Below are 19,949 nucleotides of genomic sequence, written 5' to 3' on the forward strand. Positions count from 1 at the left end.
ATCTCTCCAATCTACTTCCTTAACAAACTCTCCCATATACTTTTTTTAAACAATCCTCTTGAAAAGTTCAGTCACTCAAACTTTTGATCCTCACTATCAGCTATGATCCTTCTTGGGCAAACCACACTCTCAGTTTTTTTTTTTCTGCTCATGAGTTAGAATACTTAGAGATTGACACAGCACACACATGGTGTGTGTGTGTGTGTGTGTGTGTGTGTGTGTGTGTGTGTGTGTGTGTGTGTGTGTGTGTGTGTGTGTGTGTGTGTGTGTGTGTGTGTGTGTGTGTGTGTGTGTGTGTGTGTGTGTGTGTGTGTGTCAATCTCTAACTTGGCCGACAAAGGCAGTCATTGACTGGGCATCTTCCATCATGCAAAGTCCTTCCTTGGCACACCTGAACTCTTATCTACAAGGCCTTCATCTGCAGCTTTACGAAGTGCTGCTCTCCACTCGAGGCTGGTGCCCCTGCCTCACATCTTGCTCAGATTGATGCTGTCACAACCAAGGCCTTCAATATCAATGCAATCTCCTGTGATGAAGCTGAGTCTCTGGGCCTATAGCTTTCCCATCACAGACAGGTTGGTGGTCTCTCTGTCTTCTACCACCCCCTTTCTGGTCTGTCTCTGCCCTCTCCCGTCTCCCTAATGTTTCTGCAAGGCTGATAATGTCTGCAGAAACCCTCTTCTGGGGAAACACCCAAAATCCAGAATCATTGCTTACTTCCACTCTTCCGTTCCTCTTTCTTTTCCCCCCACCTGTGGAGCCAACCTCTGTGTTCTCTTCAATCTCATTCTCCCCTCTCGGACTTCAAAACAGCTGCTGTTCACCACTATCTCAGATTATCCACCATCCAAAACCATGATCTTTTCTTCATCTGTTAACCCTCCCCAAGCCCATCTCCTTCCAAATATTTTTGGTTTTTAAACTTCCTGGCATTTGTGCAGCCGTATCTATCTTCTTCACCCCCTGTGTTTGTCCCATGCCCCCATTCTTCCCCACATCTCTTATTTCTACAAGTCTCCCTCTATTTTGTCCCTCAACCCTGCTGTTGGTGTGTTACCATTTCCATTTCTACTGTTCCTTTTGTTCTATTACGTCCTGATCTGTTCTATGTTCTCGCTCCTCCATGAGCCTCGACATTGTGTCCGAAAAAAAACTGCCACCCTGCAGTGCATGACAATATTGTTTCTGCATTGACTATTTAAATGCTTTTACACTTCTACAAAACTAATGTCAGTGTGACGGAATAATTTCAGCTTGCTTGGAGGTAAAGTATCTGAAATAATTATATTTCAAGTTGGACTTCATCCGAAGTGGCCTCCATCATCTTCCCAGCATATCACCGTTGTGAATTAGAAATGAAATAAATGGTTTCACGTTTGATGGCTCCTGCTTGTGAGGAAAGCCTGGACCCTTTGCAGACAGCACAAGAGTGGACCATGTAGTAACGCAGCATGTGATCTCTGTCGTGACGTTCCGCTTCGCAAGCAAGGGGTGGCTCGGCATATTATGGGAGGGCTTCAGAAAGGGAAGCAAAAGCCAATGTGGAAGGAGAAAAAAAAGGAGGCATTAAGGAGGAGCTTAGCTACAAATATTTAACCCTTCTGCACCCGTTCAAGCCCCTCTCACAAGGTCTTGGTCCATGTCCTGCCAGGGTAATAAGGGAGTGGAGCAACAGCAGCAGCGACAACAGACTGCGGCAGAAGGGAAGGGTGAGGCAGAGACGCGACACTGTAACGTGTCGGATAAACATGTCGGATGCTGGTTGGCAGACTGCGGTTCAGCGAGGGCTTCGTGCTGCGGCATGGTGCTGCCCAGCGACTCAGCAAGTGTGCCCTTCATGTGCTTTTGTCTGACGGTGCTTCTGCTTGCGATCCTCCCTTTACTCGTTCTCTGTTGGCTCCAACAACGACTCACTGCGCCCAGATCCACTTCGTACAGACGGTCACCTCTCAGAAGAGATATTTTCATCCACAACTTGTCTGAAGGTCTGGATTACCTGCATGCAGACGCGATTTCGGGCTCTGTGCTGTTTTTGTGTGTCCCGGCACATTGTACCTCTGGCGCACTTTTGTCATGGAACTCTCTCCATTTGCTCACGTCCAACACACACGTTTACCATGAAAGGATGCACCTCTCATCATGACATCAGGACACACCTAGCATTGTGAGATCAGAACACACCCGGTCCTCGTTAGATGAGGACACATGCAAACACCTCGCATTATGAATTCAGGACACAGGTAGCTAGGACACTCCTCATCGTGCATTGATCAGAACACACCCTCTCCTCGTTCTAAAGACACATCCCTCCTTATCAGGATACACCCTCTCCTACTTATCGGGACACACCCTCTTCTCGTTATCGGGACACACCTTCTCTTCGTTATTGGCACACTCCCTCCTGAGGATACACTCTTCCTTTCCTCCTTATCAGGATACACCCTCTTCTCGTTATTGGGACACTCCCTCTCCTCATTATCATGGCACAGCCTCTGCTCATTATCGGGACACTCCCTCTCCTCGTCATCAGGATACACCCTCTCCTCGTTATAGGGACACACCCTCTCCACGTTATCGGGACTCTCCATCTCCTCATTGTCAGAACACTCCCTCTCCTCGTTATCGGGACACACCCTCTCCTCGTTATCGGGACACACCCTCTCCTCGTTATCGGGACTCTCCATCTCCTCATTATCAGGACACATCCTCTCCTTGTTATCAGGACACACCCTCTCCTCATTATCGGGACACACCCTCTCCTCGTTATCGGGACACACCCTCTCCTCGTTATCGGGACTCTCCATCTCCTCATTATCAGGACACATCCTCTCCTTGTTATCGGGACACACCCTCTCCTCACACCCTTCCTCTCCATCTCCTCATTATCAGGACACACCCTCTCCTTGTTATCGGGACACACCCTCTCCTCATTATCAGGACACGCCCTCTCCTCGTTATTGAAACACTCCCTTTCCTTATCGGAGCACTCCCTCTCATCATTGGAACACTCCCTCTCCTCGTCATCAGGATACACCCTCTCCTCGTTATAGGGACACACCCTCTCCACGTTATCGGGACTCTCCATCTCCTCATTGTCAGAACACTCCCTCTCCTCGTTATCGGGACACACCCTCTCCTCGTTATCGGGACTCTCCATCACCTCGTTATCGGGACACATCCTCTCCTTGTTATCGGGACACACCCTCTCCTCACACCCTTCCTCTCCATCTCTTCATTATCAGGACACACCCTCTCCTTGTTATCGGGACACACCCTCTCCTCATTATCAGGACACGCCCTCTCCTCGTTATTGAAACACTCCCTTTCCTTATCGGAGCACTCCCTCTCATCATTGGAACACTCCCTCTCCTCGTCATCAGGATACACCCTCTCCTCATTGAGATACACCCTCTCCTCATCATCAGGATACACCCTCTCCTCGTTATCGAGATACACCCTCTCCTCGTTATCAGGACACACCGTCTCCTCGTTATCAGCATACACCGTCTCCTCGTTATCAGCATACACCCTCTCCTCGTTATCGAGACACAACCTCTCCTCGTTATCAGGACACACCCTCTCCTCATTATCGGGACACACCCTCTCCTCATTATCGAGATATACCCTCTCCTCGTTATCGGGACACACCCTCTCCTCGTTATCGGGACTCTCCATCTCCTCATTATCAGGACACATCCTCTCCTTGTTATCGGGACACACCCTCTCCTCACACCCTTCCTCTCCATCTCCTCATTATCGGGACACACCCTCTCCTCATTATCAGGACACGCCCTCTCCTCGTTATTGAAACACTCCCTTTCCTTATCGGAGCACTTCCTCTCATCATTGGAACACTCCCTCTCCTCGTCATCAGGATACACCCTCTCCTCGTTATCGGGACACTCTCTCTCCTCATTATCAGGATACACCCTCTCCTTGTTATCGGGACACACCCTCTCCTCGTTATCAGAACACTCCCTCTCCTCATTATCAGGATACACCCTCTCCTTGTTATCGGGACACACCGTCTCCTCGTTATCGGGACACTCCCTCTCCTCATTATCAGGATACACCCTCTCCTCGTTATCGGGACACACCCTCTCCTCGTTATCGGGACACACCCTCTCATCGTTTTCGGGACTCACCCTCTCCTTGTTATCGGGACACACCGTCTCCTCATTATCGGGACACCCTCTCCTCATTATCGATATGCACCCTCTCCTCGTTATCAGAACACTCCCTCTCCTCATCATCAGGATACACCCTCTCCTCGTTATCGGGACACTCTCTCTCCTCATTATCAGGATACACCCTCTCCTTGTTATCGGGACACACCCTCTCCTCGTTATCAGAACACTCCCTCTCCTCATTATCAGGATACACCCTCTCCTTGTTATCGGGACACTCTCTCTCCTCATTATCAGGATACACCCTTTCCTCGTTATTGGAATACACTGGCTCCCCATGAGATAAGTACACACGCAAATACCTTGCATCGTGATATTAGGAAACACCTATCATCATCATCACCATCGTCAACACACACACGCACACACACGCACACACACACACACACACACACACGCACACGCACACGCACACGCACACGCACACGTACACGCACACACACACACACACACACACACACACACACACACATCCTCTCTTCTCTCTTCACACCTCGTTCCATGAGATAGGACACATCTCACCTCATGAGACACACCTACTGTCACGAGACACGAGCCTTGTCTCCTGACCGAATCTTTTGACCTTCCGTTGCTTTTCGTCAGCCCACCATGACGTAATTCTATTTTCTCACGAAAACACTTCGTGGTTTTATTTCCCTGTTGTCCTTCGCTCGTATTGTGTAATTTACGATCCAAGTGCCGATCGTTCACTTCATAATGTTTAAATCAACGCAGCGCTTGTCGAGCCTTTTATTTGCTGCATCATCAGTTTCATCCATCGCACCGTTTCCCGAAAAGACGCTGCGTCATCATCATCATCATCATCATCATGCTGAGGTCACGTGAGCACGTGCGATTGCAGTTGTGACGCCGCGTTGCGCGCGATGATCTCGCGCTGGATTCGTCGGGCGCGGAACATCACTTGGAGATTTCATTTTTCATCCTTAAAATGTCTTCTGGTGAAAAACACCGCGGCCACTCAAATCGCGCCGATCGTCATTCACGATCGCTGCGATGATATGACCACAATATACCCGGTCAACGTGGTTTCGATGGTCATGTCGGAGTTTTTCGAGTTAAAAATCCTTTCATGAAGACATTGTGAGGGGGGGGGGCAGTTGGGGCGGGGGTGGCAGGTGTGGCGCGCATTTCACCGACAGGGGTCGCGGTCCGAGCGGCGGCGGCTTCAAGGCTGGCCCGTTCGGCGACGGACTCACGGCGATGTCGGTCCGTTATTGTCCCTTCCCCTTCTCAGAAAGCCTGTGTGTTGCAGACCCAGTCGGAGAGACCATGACGTCTCAGGAGACCGAACTCGAGGTGGGTAGTCCTTCTCCCTTTCCCGTCGCGTCCGCACCGACGGCTCACCCACGTCCCGCTGCCATTTTAAACAAAAGCGCACAGTCCGGTCTGCAGCGGTCGTGCCTGCGATTCAGACGATCACAACAATTCCGTCCGCAATTTTGGGGGACAAAAAAAAAATGGCCGGGAAATAAATGCTCGGCCCGTTTTGCATGTGAATTTGCATCGACCGACGTGTGTACGTGTGGTGTGTAATTTGGCACTGAGTGCGCCAGGTGCTGATAACGGTTCAGAATATGAAAATGTGAAATTTCATACAAAATTACAAATCCACGGTGATGTTAATATATATTATTGATATTATTGATATTATTGATATCGACTGTTTGTTTGATTTAATGGCGAGCCTGTGGGATTTTTTTTTTTTTCATTAACTGCATCAACCGAAAGACGTGATGTGTATTCATGTCGTGTCGTGCACGTAAATCCGATGGGATCTGTAATAACCATCTGAAACTCCATTAAACGTGTTTCGTGAAAGATAACGAACCTAGTAATGATTTATTACCATGCACACAATAACTATGTATTTGGTGTTTCGCTCAGAGGGGGCTGTGGTGATCGTATAGCAGCGAAGCTGCACGGGGTAGCTATCATTTCTTGATGCGCGACTGTGTCGCCGATGCAGTGTCCCTCTATCGGTACACACACACACACACACACACACACACACACACACACACACACACACACACACACACACACACACACACACACACACACTGGAACTGATACTCATTTCGCCGACCTCGGAAGGATGACAGGCTGAGTCAACCCCCTGGTGTATTAATTAAACGGCCGACGGAGCTTGAACTCGACCCAAGGATCCCAAGCCGCCACCCTAACCACTGAACCAACCAACGAGGCTTGAACTCAGGACCCGAGGATCCCAAGCCGCCACCCTAACCACTGAACCAACCAACGAGGCTTGAACTCAGGACCCGAGGATCCCAAGCCGCCACCCTAACCACTGAACCAACCGACGGGGATTGAACTCAGGACCCGAAGATCCCAAGCTGCCATTCTAACCACTGAACCAACCGACGGGGCTTGAACTCAGGACTCTAGGATCCCAAGCCGCCATTCTAACCACTGAGCCAACCGACGGGGCTTGAACTCAGGACCCGAGGATCCCAAGCCGCCACCCGAACCACTGAACCAACCGACGGGGCTTGAACTCAGGACCCAAGGATCCCAAGCCGCCATTCTAACCACTGACCCAACCGACGGGGATTGAACTCAGGACCCAAGGATCCCAAGCCGCCACCCTAACCACTGAGCCAACCGATGGGGCTTGAACTCAGGACCCTAGGATCCCAAGCCTCCACCCTAACCACTGAGCCAACCGACGGGGCTTGAACTCAGGACCCGAGGATCCCAAGCCGCCACCCTAACCACTGAGCCAACCGATGGGGCTTGAACTCAGGACCCTAGGATCCCAAGCCACCACCCTAACCACTGAGCAAACACCAAGCTACTGGAGGGCTCATCGGCGTCTTGCTTTGAGCCAACGTGAGCAAAGGCACCCCGTTGGGTTGGTCACCACGGACGATGCTCTGTATTTACGACCTCGCGTCGTGGTGGCTGCAGGTGGATATAGTGTGTGTCCCGTGGTTAGGACCGAGCATAGTAGCCTGGTGTTGCCTCAGTGGTTAGGGTGGTGGCTTGGGATCCTTGGGTCCTGAGTTCAAGCCTCGTCGGACGCTGAACTAATACACCAGGGGGTTGACTCAGCCTGCCATCCTTCCGAGGTTGGCGAAATGAGTACCAGTTCCAGTGTGTGTACTGGTAGAGGGACACTGCATCAGCGACACAGTCGCGCTTCAAGAAATGATAGCTACCCCGGCAGCTAAGCTGCCATACGACCACCACCACCTAGCATTGTGGTGGCTGCAGGTGTGGTATACTGCTGCCTATTTCCAGGGCCTATCCCTGCAGTGACGTTTTCCCTTCGTCACTTGGAGCTTCATCGCATTTCAAGGAGACCTTATTGACAGAACAATCGCTAGTTTCACACCTGCTCGGTTTGCAGATGCAAAGCTACCATCTACTTTTTCAGAACTCGCATATGACGGAATTATAACCTCCTCATCCCCCTCCACAACCCCGCTCCGCTCCCGTATGCTCCACAAATGTATCTTCCCGACCTTTCTTCCTTTTGCTCTCCCATCATCCTCTTACCTTTCTCTTCTAAATATTAATTACCTCCACCACCTAAGGTGGATGGAGGTAATGTTTTCATGTCTGTCTGTCTGTCTGTTTGTTTGTTTGTTTGTTTGTTTTTAAACAAGATATCTCAAAAAGTTGAGGACGGATTCAGACGAAATTTGGTGGAGAGCTTGGGCATGTGACACCGACGAAATTATTCGATTTTGGTGACGATCCGAATCTGGATCCGGATCTGAGAATTTTTAAGTGATTCGTCACCATTGAGAGATCGGGCGAAAACGACATATTGCATGATATTTCAAAAAGTGATGGATGGATTCGGCCAAAATTTGATGGATGAGATGTTGAGTTGGTACGGTGACAAGAACAAGCCGATTAGATTTGGGTTCAGGTCTGAATCCAGATCCGGCCTATCGGTGGGATACAAAACGTAAACTAATCAGCCTGGCGGAGGTATGCACTCTATCTAGTGGCATTCTACATACCTCCACCACCGAAGATGAAGGAGGTTAAGTTTTCACCCCTTTATGTCTGTTTGTTTGGGTGCAGGATATCTAAAAAAAGTTGTGGACGTATGTGGATGAAATTTTGTGGATAGGTTGGGTGTGTGACAAGGACGAACCAATTCGATTTTGTTGACTATCTGAATCCGGATACGACTACTAGAAAAATTTTTTAAGTGATTCTTCACCATTGAGAGATCGGGCTAAACGAATAAATATATATATATATATGTATATATATATATATATATATATATATATATATATATATATATATATATATATATATATATATATATATATATATATATATATATATATATATATATATATACAGTGGGGAGAACTAGTATTTGATACACTGCCGATTTTGCAGGTTTTCCCACTTACAAAGCACATAGAGGTCTGTAATTTTTTTATCATAGGTACACTTCAACTGTGAAAGACGGAATCTGAAACAAAAATCCTGAAAATCACATTGTATGATTTTAAAATATTTAATTTGCATTTTATTGCATGAAATAAGTATTTGATACATCAGAAAAACAGAACTTAATATTTGGTGCAGAAACCTTTGTTTGCAATTACAGAGATCAGACGTTTCCTGTAGTTCTTAACCAGGTTTGCACAGACTGCAGCAGGGATTTTGGCCCACTCCTCCATACAGATCTTCTCCAGATCCTTCAGGTTTCGGGGCTGTCGCTGGGCAACACAGACTTTCAGCTCCCTCCAAAGATTTTCTATTGGGTTCAGGTCTGGAGACCGGCTAGGTCACTCCAGGACCTTGAGATGCTTCTTACGGAGCCACTCCTTAGTTGCCCTGGCTGTGTGTTTCGGGTCGTTGTCATGCTGGAAGACCCAGCCACGCCCCATCTTCAATGCTCTTGTTGAGGGAAGGAGGTTGTTGGCTAAGATCTCACGATACATGGCCCCATCCATCCTCCCCTCAATACGGTGCAGTTGTCCTGTCCCCTTTGCAGAAAAGCATCCCCAAAGAATGATGTTTCCTCCTCCATGCTTCACGGTTGGGATGGTGTTCTTGGGGTTGTACTCATCCTTCTTCTTCCTCCAAACACGGCGAGTGGAGTTTGAACCAAAAAGCTCTATTTTGGTCTCATCAGACCACATGACCTTCTGTCATTCCTCCTCTGGATCATCCAGATGGTCATTGGCAAACTTCAGACGGGCCTGGACATGCGCTGGCTTGAGCAGAGGGACCTTGTGTGCGCTGCAGGATTTTAATCCATGACGGCGTAGTGTGTTACTTTTGGTTTTCTTTGATACTGTGGTCCCAGCTCTCTTCAGGTCATTGACCAGGTCCTGCTATGTAGTTCTGGGCTGATCCCTCACCTTTCTCATGATCATTGAGGCTGCACGAGGTGAAATCTTGCATGGAGCACCAGACCGAGGGAGATTGACTGATATCTTGAACTTCTTCCATTTTCTAATAATTGCGCCAACAGTTGTTGCATTCTCACCAAGCTGCTTGCCCATTGTCCTGTCGCCCATCCCAGCCTTGTGCAAGTCTACAATTTCGTCCCTGATGTCCTTAGACAACTCTCTGGTCTTGCCCATTGTGGAGAGGTTGGAGTCTGATTGATTGAGTGTGGACAGCTGTCTTTTATGCAGATAAAGAGTTCAAACAGGTGCAGTTAATACAGGTAATGAGTGGAGAATGGGAGGGCTTCTTAAAAACAAAACTGACAAATCTGTGAGAGCCGGAATTCTTCCTGGTTGGTCGGTGATCAAATACTTATTTCATGCAATAAAATGCAAATTAATTATTTAAAAATCATACAATGTGATTTTCAGGATTTTTCTTTTAGATTCCGTCTTTCACAGTTGAATTGTACCTATGATAAAAATTACAGACCTCTACGTGCTTTGTAAGTGGGAAAACCTGCAAAATCGGCAGTGTATCAAATACTTGTTCTCCCCACTGTATGTATATGTATATATATATATATATATATATATATATATATATATATATATATATATATATATATATATATATATATATATATATATATATATATATATATATATATATATATATATCACGATATCTCGAAAATGTATTGGACCCAATATGTTCTCATGGATCAGGTATTACAGGGCAGAGGTATGCACTCTACCGAGTGCCCTTCTAGTTTATCTAATGTATTCTCCCCCTACATATGTAATAAATAAATGGACCCAAGTACGACAGCAAATAAACTAGAAGGGCACTCCGTAGAGCGCATACCTCTGCCCTGTAATGTCTGATCCACGAGAACATATCTGACCCAATACGTTTTTGAGATATCGTGCTATATATCGTTTTTGGCCAAATCTTTCAATGGTGAACAATCACTTTTAAAAATCTAGTCGGTGGATCAGGATCCGGATCTTCACCAAAATCGAATTAATTCGTCCTTGTCACACACCCAACCTGTCCACAAAATTTCATCCGAATCCGTCTGCAACTTTTTGAGATATCCTGTACACAAACAAACAGACAGAAAGAGGTGAAAACTTAACCTCCTTGCCCTTTGGTGTCGGAGGTAATAAATAAAGTAGCAGACTGTGTACGGTAATTCGAATTATTAGCTCACATGGAACGTAATTCCAGAGACCTAATGAGAATGAGCAGTGTCTGTAAATGAGTCGTCAGTCAGTGTCAGTTCATAAACACTTCAGTCATTATCGCTTGAACCAAACACACAATTTTGATCAAACTTGGCCACAAGCTTCATATCTGATCCGGAACGAAGGTTTATTGACCGCATCAAAAATCTGCGCTCATTGAGGGGGTCGGGGGGAGGAGGTGATTGAACCCCCCAAAATAGTTATTTACTCTCTTCTCTGAAACTACACACATGATTTTGATGAAACTTACCACAACCTTCATCACGCATGTTGTACCAAAGTATATCGACCGCAACAAAATCTGTGCTCATTATGGGGGTCTACTGGGGGATTTTGACCCCCAAAATAGGAATTTGCTCTCTTCTCCAAAACTGCACACACGATTTTGATGAAACTTGACCACAACCTTCATCACCAGTAATGTGCCAAAGATTGTTCATGCCATGAAAAAAAAATCGGGGTCTCGGGGGTGGGGGGGTGTCTGTGGGGAGAGGGGAGCATGGTTGCCCCCAAAATATGCATTTGCTTTCTTCTCAGAAACTACACACACAATTCCAATGAAACTTGACCACCACCTTCATTACCAGTGATGTAACAAAATTTGTTCACGACATTAAAAAAAAAACTCGAGCCCATACATTGTGGTTCATTGGTACATTTTGCTGATTCCGTCCCACATTGACTTCCTCTGCAGGATCATTATTCTACCAGGTGAGCACCCAGGGGTGTACCAAAGCTTATCGACCGCTTCGAAATCTGCGCTAATTAAAGGGGCTTACTGGAGGGTTTTGACCCCCCAAAATAAGTATTTGCTCTCTTCTCTGAAATTGCGCACACGACTTCGATGAAACTTGACCACAACCTTCATCACCTCTGATGTAGCAAAGTTTATCATCTGTATAAAAATCTGCGCTCACCAAGGGGGTCTAAAGGGGAAGGGGGGGGCGTGGGGTTGACTCCACAAAATAGGTATTTGCTCTCTTCTTCGAAGCTATACGCAATTTCGATGAAACTTGACCACAACCTTCATCACCCGTGATGTACCTAAGTTTGTTCACGGAATCAAAAAAAATTAAAGGTCTAAGGAGGTCTGTGGGGGGTTTGAGTGACTTGCTCCTGATCTAGGTGAACATCAGGGACAGGAGGTCCTATGTTTACTTTAAATATCGAGCGACTGTTTGTGTAGCTTTCAATCCCGTGTTTTTGACACCTTTTCCTTCCTTCCACTCATTTCTCTCATCACAAAAAATAATATGTAACAACAATAACAACAAATGAGATTTTTTAAATCTATTTTATTCCTTCATTACATTTGTATAGCACATGGAGCAACCAGATTTTATGCATCACGACATTATCTGCTTCTGGCAACACCACAATTCTCACTAATACTAAACAATGATTATTATTATTGTTATTTTAAATAATAACAGTTTGGAGAGGGTGTGGTCACACTTGACCACCGTGCCAAGGTGTGCACCGATATGACGGTGCTGGCTCTGATATAGATATACTGTATGTATATATATATATATATATATATATATATATATATATATATATACATACACACACACACACAGGGTAGCCTGAAAGTTACTTTACCCCTGATAAATTTCTCGCACTTCCCTCCGTCTCTTCCGCTCTGCCCTCGCCCCCTCGCCCGCCATGGTATACAGAAACACGAACTCAGAAGAATAATGGAGCACATACAGATACAATGACAAATTGATTATTGTAAGTACTGTACAATAAAACCTGTATATTAAAAGAGTTCAAGAACAATGCTTCACTGGGGAGGGGTAAAGTGACTTTCAGGCCACTCTGTATATATACATATATCAATCGTGACGTCTCGGGATATGAGCTAATCGAAGTACTGCGTGGGAGAGGTGCCTAATTTTACCTGTGCGATTTGGTCTATATCAAGGTGAGCTTATTCCAGACAGTAAATTATGTAAGTTATTCCATAGTTTAATTACAAGAATCCACAGAGATTACTTATAATTATATATTAATTGCATTACTGATACTTATTAAATGACTGTGCAAACATACATAGTGGTGTAGGAGTGAGAGCAGTCAATAAACGGCTACAGATCGTACGACTTCCTTCGATGAAGAAAAATTCCATTTCAATGCAATTATGATTGTTGAAAATTATTATTCATCTTGTTTGATATAATGACAAGAGATTCAAATCAAACACTGGAAATCAATGTTTGCTTGGAATGCGACGTTGCACAGATGGCAAAGGCCTGGTTTAAAATGGCCGTTCTTTGTATGTGCTATATAAGGAGTCATGTGAAGATCGTTGGCGAATCACCAGTCACGAATGACGTTGAGAGTCACGTGACCATTGCTGCTCAAGTGACAGATGACAAGGAAATTCCCCAAGCACGTGGTCCCACGCACATGGAAAAATTGAAGCGGAGCCCTCCCTTCTTAAACGTAGGTGCCTCGACATGGATTGCAAGGATTATTACATTGGGGAGGCACAACAGTCCATGAAAACCCAGATGGGTCAACATGGTAATCCAAGCCTTACAGAAAGTATTCCAGACTCTGCGGTGTGTTGTCATCTACAGTCAACTCGTCATACCTTTACCACCAAAGGTGTGGAGATATTGGACAGGGAAAAGAAGTTATTCGAGTGTGGAGCGGAGTTATCCATTTGGGAAAGAGTCAAGGCACCGACGACAAGAAGGGAGGGCTCCGCTTCAATTTTTACGTGTGCATGGGACCGGGTGCTTGGGGAAGGAATTTCCTTGTCATCTGTCACTTGAGCAGCAATGGTCACGTGACTCTCAACCTCATTCGTGACTCGTGATTCACCAACGATCTTCACATGATTCTTACATAGCACATACAAAGAATGGCCATTTTAAATCAGGCCTTTGCTATCTGAAGTTGATGTGGTGAACGGTGAAACGTCGTATTCCAAGCAAACATCGATTTCCAGTATTTGATTTGAATCTCTTATCGACTCACACAATTGACATGCAATTACGATGTGATGAAAGAAATTGCTTATTTGTTTATCTTAACCAGCTTTGCCTCATACTTCATATCAAAAGCTGAAAGTATAATCTATCATAATCAAATGGCTTAAAAGTATGCTGATTAATTGGTAGGTGGGGCCTCAGCGACTGTCTCAAGTGTCACGCTCCTCATGTGATGCACCAGAGCACCAATCAACGACACAACAACCGGCGGGCTCTTTGGATCTGCCGCGCCCACTACGAGCACGCAGGCGCCGCATGCACAACCGTGCGGACTATTATACGGCTTTCCACACCACAGGCCTGGAGGGCAAGGTAAGAGACCATAATGGGGGATATAGCTGCCAAACTCTGTAAGATTATCATTTTGGGTACATCTTCACCAACCAACTGCAGGTTAATGGCCAAGTAGGAAGAGGAAGACATCCTGGGTGACTAGTATAAATATTACTACAATATGTTTTGTCCAGGGGTAATGGGAACACAATATGGAGTAATGACTTTTGTAGATCTAGTCATCTCCAGTAACTTTTTTAATTTTTTTTTGGTTAAAAGGGTGGTTAAATACAATATTGTTCAAGCTTGTATGTGTAATTAGTCAATCAATATCTAATATTGTTAAATGGAAATGATAATTTTCCTGCATAGATTTAGTTTAATGTGAATTTTTTGTTATTCCAATAACTATGTAATTATTACATTATTGGTGCATTCAGGAAGTGTTAGATGGCCAGCAGGTGTCATTTTGTTTTTCTGTTATTTAATTTGTGACTTTTCTCCTCAACCTGCACTAACTGCCAACCCAAGGCAAGCTGAACATTTGAACATTAATTTGCATATCCACTTCCTATGGCTGGGTCGAACTGGCTGTTACTTGAACTGGCCATCTAATTGTTAAGCTGATGCAAAAGGGGTGGTAATTGAACATTGGAAGAGACCATTTCTGGAATGTATCATCAACAAAGATATGGGGAGTGCAGCACTTAAATATATCTCAGAGTGTAACAGATGCAGTGGTACAACTATTTCTCCAAAGAAGAGGATCAAGAGGAGAGTTGCATCTGTCCAGATTTTACCTGGTAACCAAGGCTTGAAATAGTAGTTGTTTGTAGGAATTGTCTGTCCTTCTCTACGTCTGCTTTTCCCATTCCCATCTTTCATCGTGATCCCTTCCATCTATACCACTCTCCGATTCCAGCTGTTTTTGTGTTCCTTTCCATTTTTCCTTCTGCCCCACCTTGCCAACACCAAAACCTGAATCTTGTACATCATGAGAAAAGCAGTCCTGGTTTTATTGAAGGGTATTTAACAGCATGCTTTTCTATCCTCACCACAATGTTTGTGATTAGGTGTTGTAACTTTACCTGCAAAAGTGTGGACCAGGTTGTTATAAGTGTTTACATTCAGCCGAAACCTCTTTTTTTTTTTTTGTATACTGTTGTGGTTCTCAGAACCGTATGCATACAACAGATAGGTGTCCCGAGACAGTTATGCCATTAATATACGTGTATATAGACCCCTTCATTTTGTTTAGTGGGAAGACAAGGGAGTGCGTTGCGATGGGATAATAGTTAGGTTATCAAATAATTTTTCCCTTCTTATTTCATTCCCACCTTTTCTTTTCTGAAGTAAATTTGCCTCGCTTGCCCCTCGTTTCATTTACCACAGCGCGACAATCCACGGTGCCTTCTGTCTCGCTTTCCCCCTCATCTCGTTTACCACAGCGCGACAATCCACGGTGCCTTCTGCCTTGCTTTCCCCCTCGTCTCGTTTACCACAGTGTGACGATCCACGGTGCCTTCTGCCTCGCTTGCCCCCTCGTCTCGTCTCGTCTCGTCTCGTCTACCATAACCGTGCACCAATGTCTCCCCAAAATCAGACATGTGCAGCGAGTCGCACAGTAAGGTGGGAGGGCTGCACCAGCGTTTACCCGAAACCAGACATGTGCAGTGAGTCACGCAGTAAGGTGGGTGGGCTGCACCAGCGTCTACCCGTAGCCTGGCCCAGGCTGGCGGGCCATGTGGGGGGTCGGAGCCAGGCGGAACGCCCGACTCTGGCGATGACGTTGGATTCGGCATGGCCCCTCCCCCGAGTTCCGGGCTCTATAAAACACGGAGAAAACCTCCGTGTAGGAGGAGAATTGAGAAGTGTGTTGTGTTCGATGTGGGTGTTCTTCACGCGGAGTGTTCCTGCTTCTTGACTCCGCCCATGTCTCGCCACGACGAACAGCCTCCTGCCTGGTCCCGCCTACTGCTCCACCCTCGCCCTCTGGACTCCGCCCTTCTCCACTCAAGCTCCTCCTTCGGAACACGATCTCCAGATGTGCGGCTGGGGCCAGAGACAACGCAACAATTGTCGGGTACCCCACCACAGAGCATCCCCCCCACCCCGAAACGCCCAGGAACCGAAAGCTATAACCTCAACCACCTCCCTACCTGGCTGCAAAAGTCCCTTTTCATTGGGGTTTCTTTTTCTGTGTGTGTATCTGAGTGTGCTGGCGCCTGTCTGTTAAGTAAGCCTGCAGAAGATCTTTTATTGTTGTTACTGTAAATAATCTCACGTCAAGTCTGCACTGTGTCTGCTTAAGTAAGTTGCTTGTATCATTAGCACACCCCCCCCACACCCCTCTCCTCTTTCCCTGCATAACATACCCAATAAACCTTTGTTGTGCCACATGCTTTTCCTCGCTTGCTGTAAATAAATAATCATCATTAGAAATGTTCCCAGCTCGCCTTTGTCTTTTCTCTCATTGGTCCAGCATGGTTCGGATCTAAGTTTAGCCTGGTCTTTATTCACAACGATCCGTTCCTACTTTAGCCGGTCCGTCCTTAGCAGTGCCGCTCGGCTGCATCCGATCCGGTAGAGTGATCTGGTTCAGACAAGGCATACCGAGGGCGTGGTTCCCCGGTGGTTAAACGGTGTGGTTAATTAGGTAACCCGATTCCATAGACGGGAGGACCCTAGGTCACGCGGTTGAGTTATTGGCGTCCACGGTCGGTTAAGCGACCTGCCGCGTCACGGAATTATCCGTGAGCAACGGCCTACTATTCCGGGGAGTCTGGTGGGAATTGATGTAGCTTCCCCCACCGAGTGGTTTTCTCACCCGACCCCGCCGGCCTGCACAAATACCTTGTCGAGGCTCGTGTGAGAGCTAACACACAACGCACAGCAAGGGGGGAATGAGACAAGAGGGGTGAGAGTGGGAAGGACAAAACAGTGGGGAACAGAGACATTAGGAGATCTGTGGAAAGGAGAGGGATGGGGCAGGGAACATGGGGAATACAAGATGGACATTACAGGGACGTTCAGGAAGGGAAGCAGGGAATTTGAAGGAGGTGGGTTTGGGTGGATTATCGGGGGTAGAAAAGATCGAGGATTTGGATGGGGTATGATAAGAATGGGATTGAATAGAGTGAGGGAGTTTATTCCAAAGGCAGGAAAAAAGAGGAATAAAAGAGTGAAGGTGAGCAGTGATTCGTGATTTTGGTAGTTTTCACAGAATGGGTTTGTTGGTGGACCTTGAGCACTCTGTGAAAATGTGGTGGGGACAAATCGCAGAGAGAGCGGAGGCGGGGGGGCGAGGCTGGAGAGGAGACGGTAGAAGACAGAAAGACCACCGATCAGCCTGCGGTGAGAGGCCCAAAGACTCGGCCTCATTGCGGGAGATGCCACTGATCCGAAATGCCTTGGTTTCCACAGTGTGAAACCGAGAAAGGTGGGAGGAAGGAGCACCAGCCCAGATGGGAGAGCAGTACTCCATCAGGCTGCGGAAGAAAGATTTGTAAGTGGTCAGGAGCTCAGGTGAGCCGAGGGAAGGGGTTGATTGGTCTGTTGTTGCAGGGACCTGTTTTTGCACCTTTTTTATGCAGGGCAGTAATGTTTGCTGATTTCCAAGGAGATGGCAGATAACCTTGAGCAAATGAGAGGGTGAATAGAACAGAGAGAGGGTGAGCAAGAACAGAAGAGCAGGTTTTTAGTACACGTGGGCTGATGCCGTCTGGACCGGTTGCAGAATCTGAGTCGAGGTTTGACAGCAAGCTCTCAACCTTGTCAGGAGAAAAGGACACAGACTCCAGGGGCAGTTGGGTGCTACTGGGTAAGGTGGGTAGAGAAAGCGATGGGTTTTGGACACAATATTTAGCTGCAAACACCGAGTTTAGGCATTCAGCCTTTCAACGTTCAGTGTCAGCAGTGTGGCCAATTGAGGTAAGGGAGGGGATGGAGGGGGAACATACACCAGAAACAGATTTGATTAGATGCCACCAGGATTTTGAGGAGGGAGAGAGGTTTGAAAGTTCAGACTTGAGATGAGAAAGATGTTGTTTTCTGGCTCTTCTAAGGGTAGATACACACTTGTTCTGAGCTTTATGGAACGAACTGAGATTACCCTCAGTTGGGTTTGCTTTCCATGAAGCAAAGGCAAGTTGTTTCAGGACAACTGCCTCACCACAAGCTTCATTGAACCAAGGGCAGGAGGAAGGGTAGGACAACTAAAGACGAGAGGAGATAAATCTGTGCATTAAGGAGAGCAAGTTTCTTTGAAAGAATTCCCAGGATGAGTTGATGTTGGAGAAAATAGCGATCGGAGACCAGTCTACAAGTTTTATGGCTGATTGGAGTCCCTGCCAGTTGGCTTGAGTGAAATGCCAGACTCGACGGCGGTGAGGTGGTTCTCTGATAATAGCCAGAGAGATGTCCACTTTGACAAGGACGTGGTCAGAAGAACCGATTGGAGCAGAGGAAGAGCAGCAGACATTGTCAGGGAAATTTGTCAAAATCAGATCCAGAAGAGATGGAGTACCATTGGTTGAGATCCGGGTCAGGAAGTTGACCGATTGAGTCAGTCCCAATGAGTCGTGGAAAGCTTTTGCTGAAGTGCCATGACAGGTGAGGGAGGTACCCACACCTAGCCAACTGGCATGACAATTGAAGTCGCCACATATGAGAAAGAGAGAGTTTGGATGAGAAGATAGAAGTTGGTCCATGTTTTCGGATAGTGAGGTGTAGATGGAGTCATCACTGTTTGGTGGACGGTACAGTACATATATGAACATGAGGTGGGAGTGGAAGGGAAGCCATAGCCAGAGGTATTCCTGGGGGTGTGGGGGAGTGAGGGCAGTGCATGGAGAGTGAGGAATAGAGTCTTTGATGAAGAGAGCAACTCCTCCCCCAGGACAAGGCTCAGGTCTGTCATACTGGAGGAGGGAGTAACCAGGCAGAGATGAGCCTGGTGTTGGCTCAGTGATTAGGGTGGCGGCTTGAGATCCTAGGGTCGTGAGTTCAATCCCCGTCCGCCGCTGAATTAATAAATCAAGGGGTTGACTCAGCCTGTCATCCTTCCGAGGTGGGCAAAATGAGTACCAGTTCCAGTGTGTGTAGAGTGAGGGCAGTGCATGGAGAGTGAGGAATAGAGTCATTGATGAAGAGAGCAACTCCTCCACCAGGACGAGGCTTAGGTCTGTCATACTGGAGGGGGGAGTAGCCAGGGAGAGATGAGCCTGGTGTTGGCTAAGTGGTTAGGTTGGTGGCTTGGGAACCTCGGGTCCTGAGTTCAATCCCCGTCGGCTGCTGATTTAATACACCAGGGGGTTGACTCAGCCTGTCATCCTTCCGAGGTCGGCGAAATGAATACCAGTTCCAGTGTGTGTGCTGTTAGAGGGGCACTGCATCAGCGACACAGGGCTTCAAGAAATGATCGCTACCCCGGCAGCGAAGCTGCCATACGACCACCAGGGAGAGATACTTGGGCGTCAGACACGTCTTGGGGGAGGAAAGATTCTGTGCGGTAGATTATGTCTGGTTTGTCAGTGGCAACCTGTATGGAAAGATCTGAAAGGTTTGAGCGAAGGCCCTGGATATTTGAGGTCCACATTGTTAGTGAAGAGGGACGGGAGGAGGCTTTCAGTGCAGGGGGTGGGAGGGGGGGTAGGACAAGGGACGAGGGGGCGGGCGAGGTAAGGAGGATTGTTGAAAGAGTGTGGGGGAGTGGAGAATAGCGAGTGGAGGGGCCGGATGAGGAGGAGAAAAGGCTCTGTGGTGCTGGGGGAGAGTGTGGACAAGAGAGGGGGAAGAAGACATTTGAGGACTTGAGGAGGTGG

At 47.0% G+C, this 19,949-nt stretch overlaps 1 protein-coding gene across 1 annotated transcript in view; it reads left to right on the forward strand.

Annotated features, from left to right (window-relative positions):
* The first annotated feature begins 1,692 nt into the window (after positions 1 to 1,692).
* The window catches only part of LOC147017282 (uncharacterized), a 350,244-nt gene continuing 331,987 nt past the window's right edge, over positions 1,693 to 19,949 (forward strand). Inside the window, exons 1-3 of the mRNA XM_085847971.1 lie at positions 1,693 to 1,985; positions 5,461 to 5,504; positions 13,984 to 14,166. Coding sequence (XP_085704097.1) covers positions 1,802 to 1,985; positions 5,461 to 5,504; positions 13,984 to 14,166 — 411 coding nt within the window. The 5' untranslated portion in view covers positions 1,693 to 1,801. The remainder of the gene's footprint in view (positions 1,986 to 5,460; positions 5,505 to 13,983; positions 14,167 to 19,949) is intronic.

The sequence above is a fragment of the Eptatretus burgeri genome, chromosome 11, assembly GCF_056783735.1.
Source record: "Eptatretus burgeri isolate ZD-2024b chromosome 11, Ebu_testis_v1, whole genome shotgun sequence".
NCBI classification, from domain to species: domain Eukaryota; kingdom Metazoa; phylum Chordata; class Myxini; order Myxiniformes; family Myxinidae; genus Eptatretus; species Eptatretus burgeri.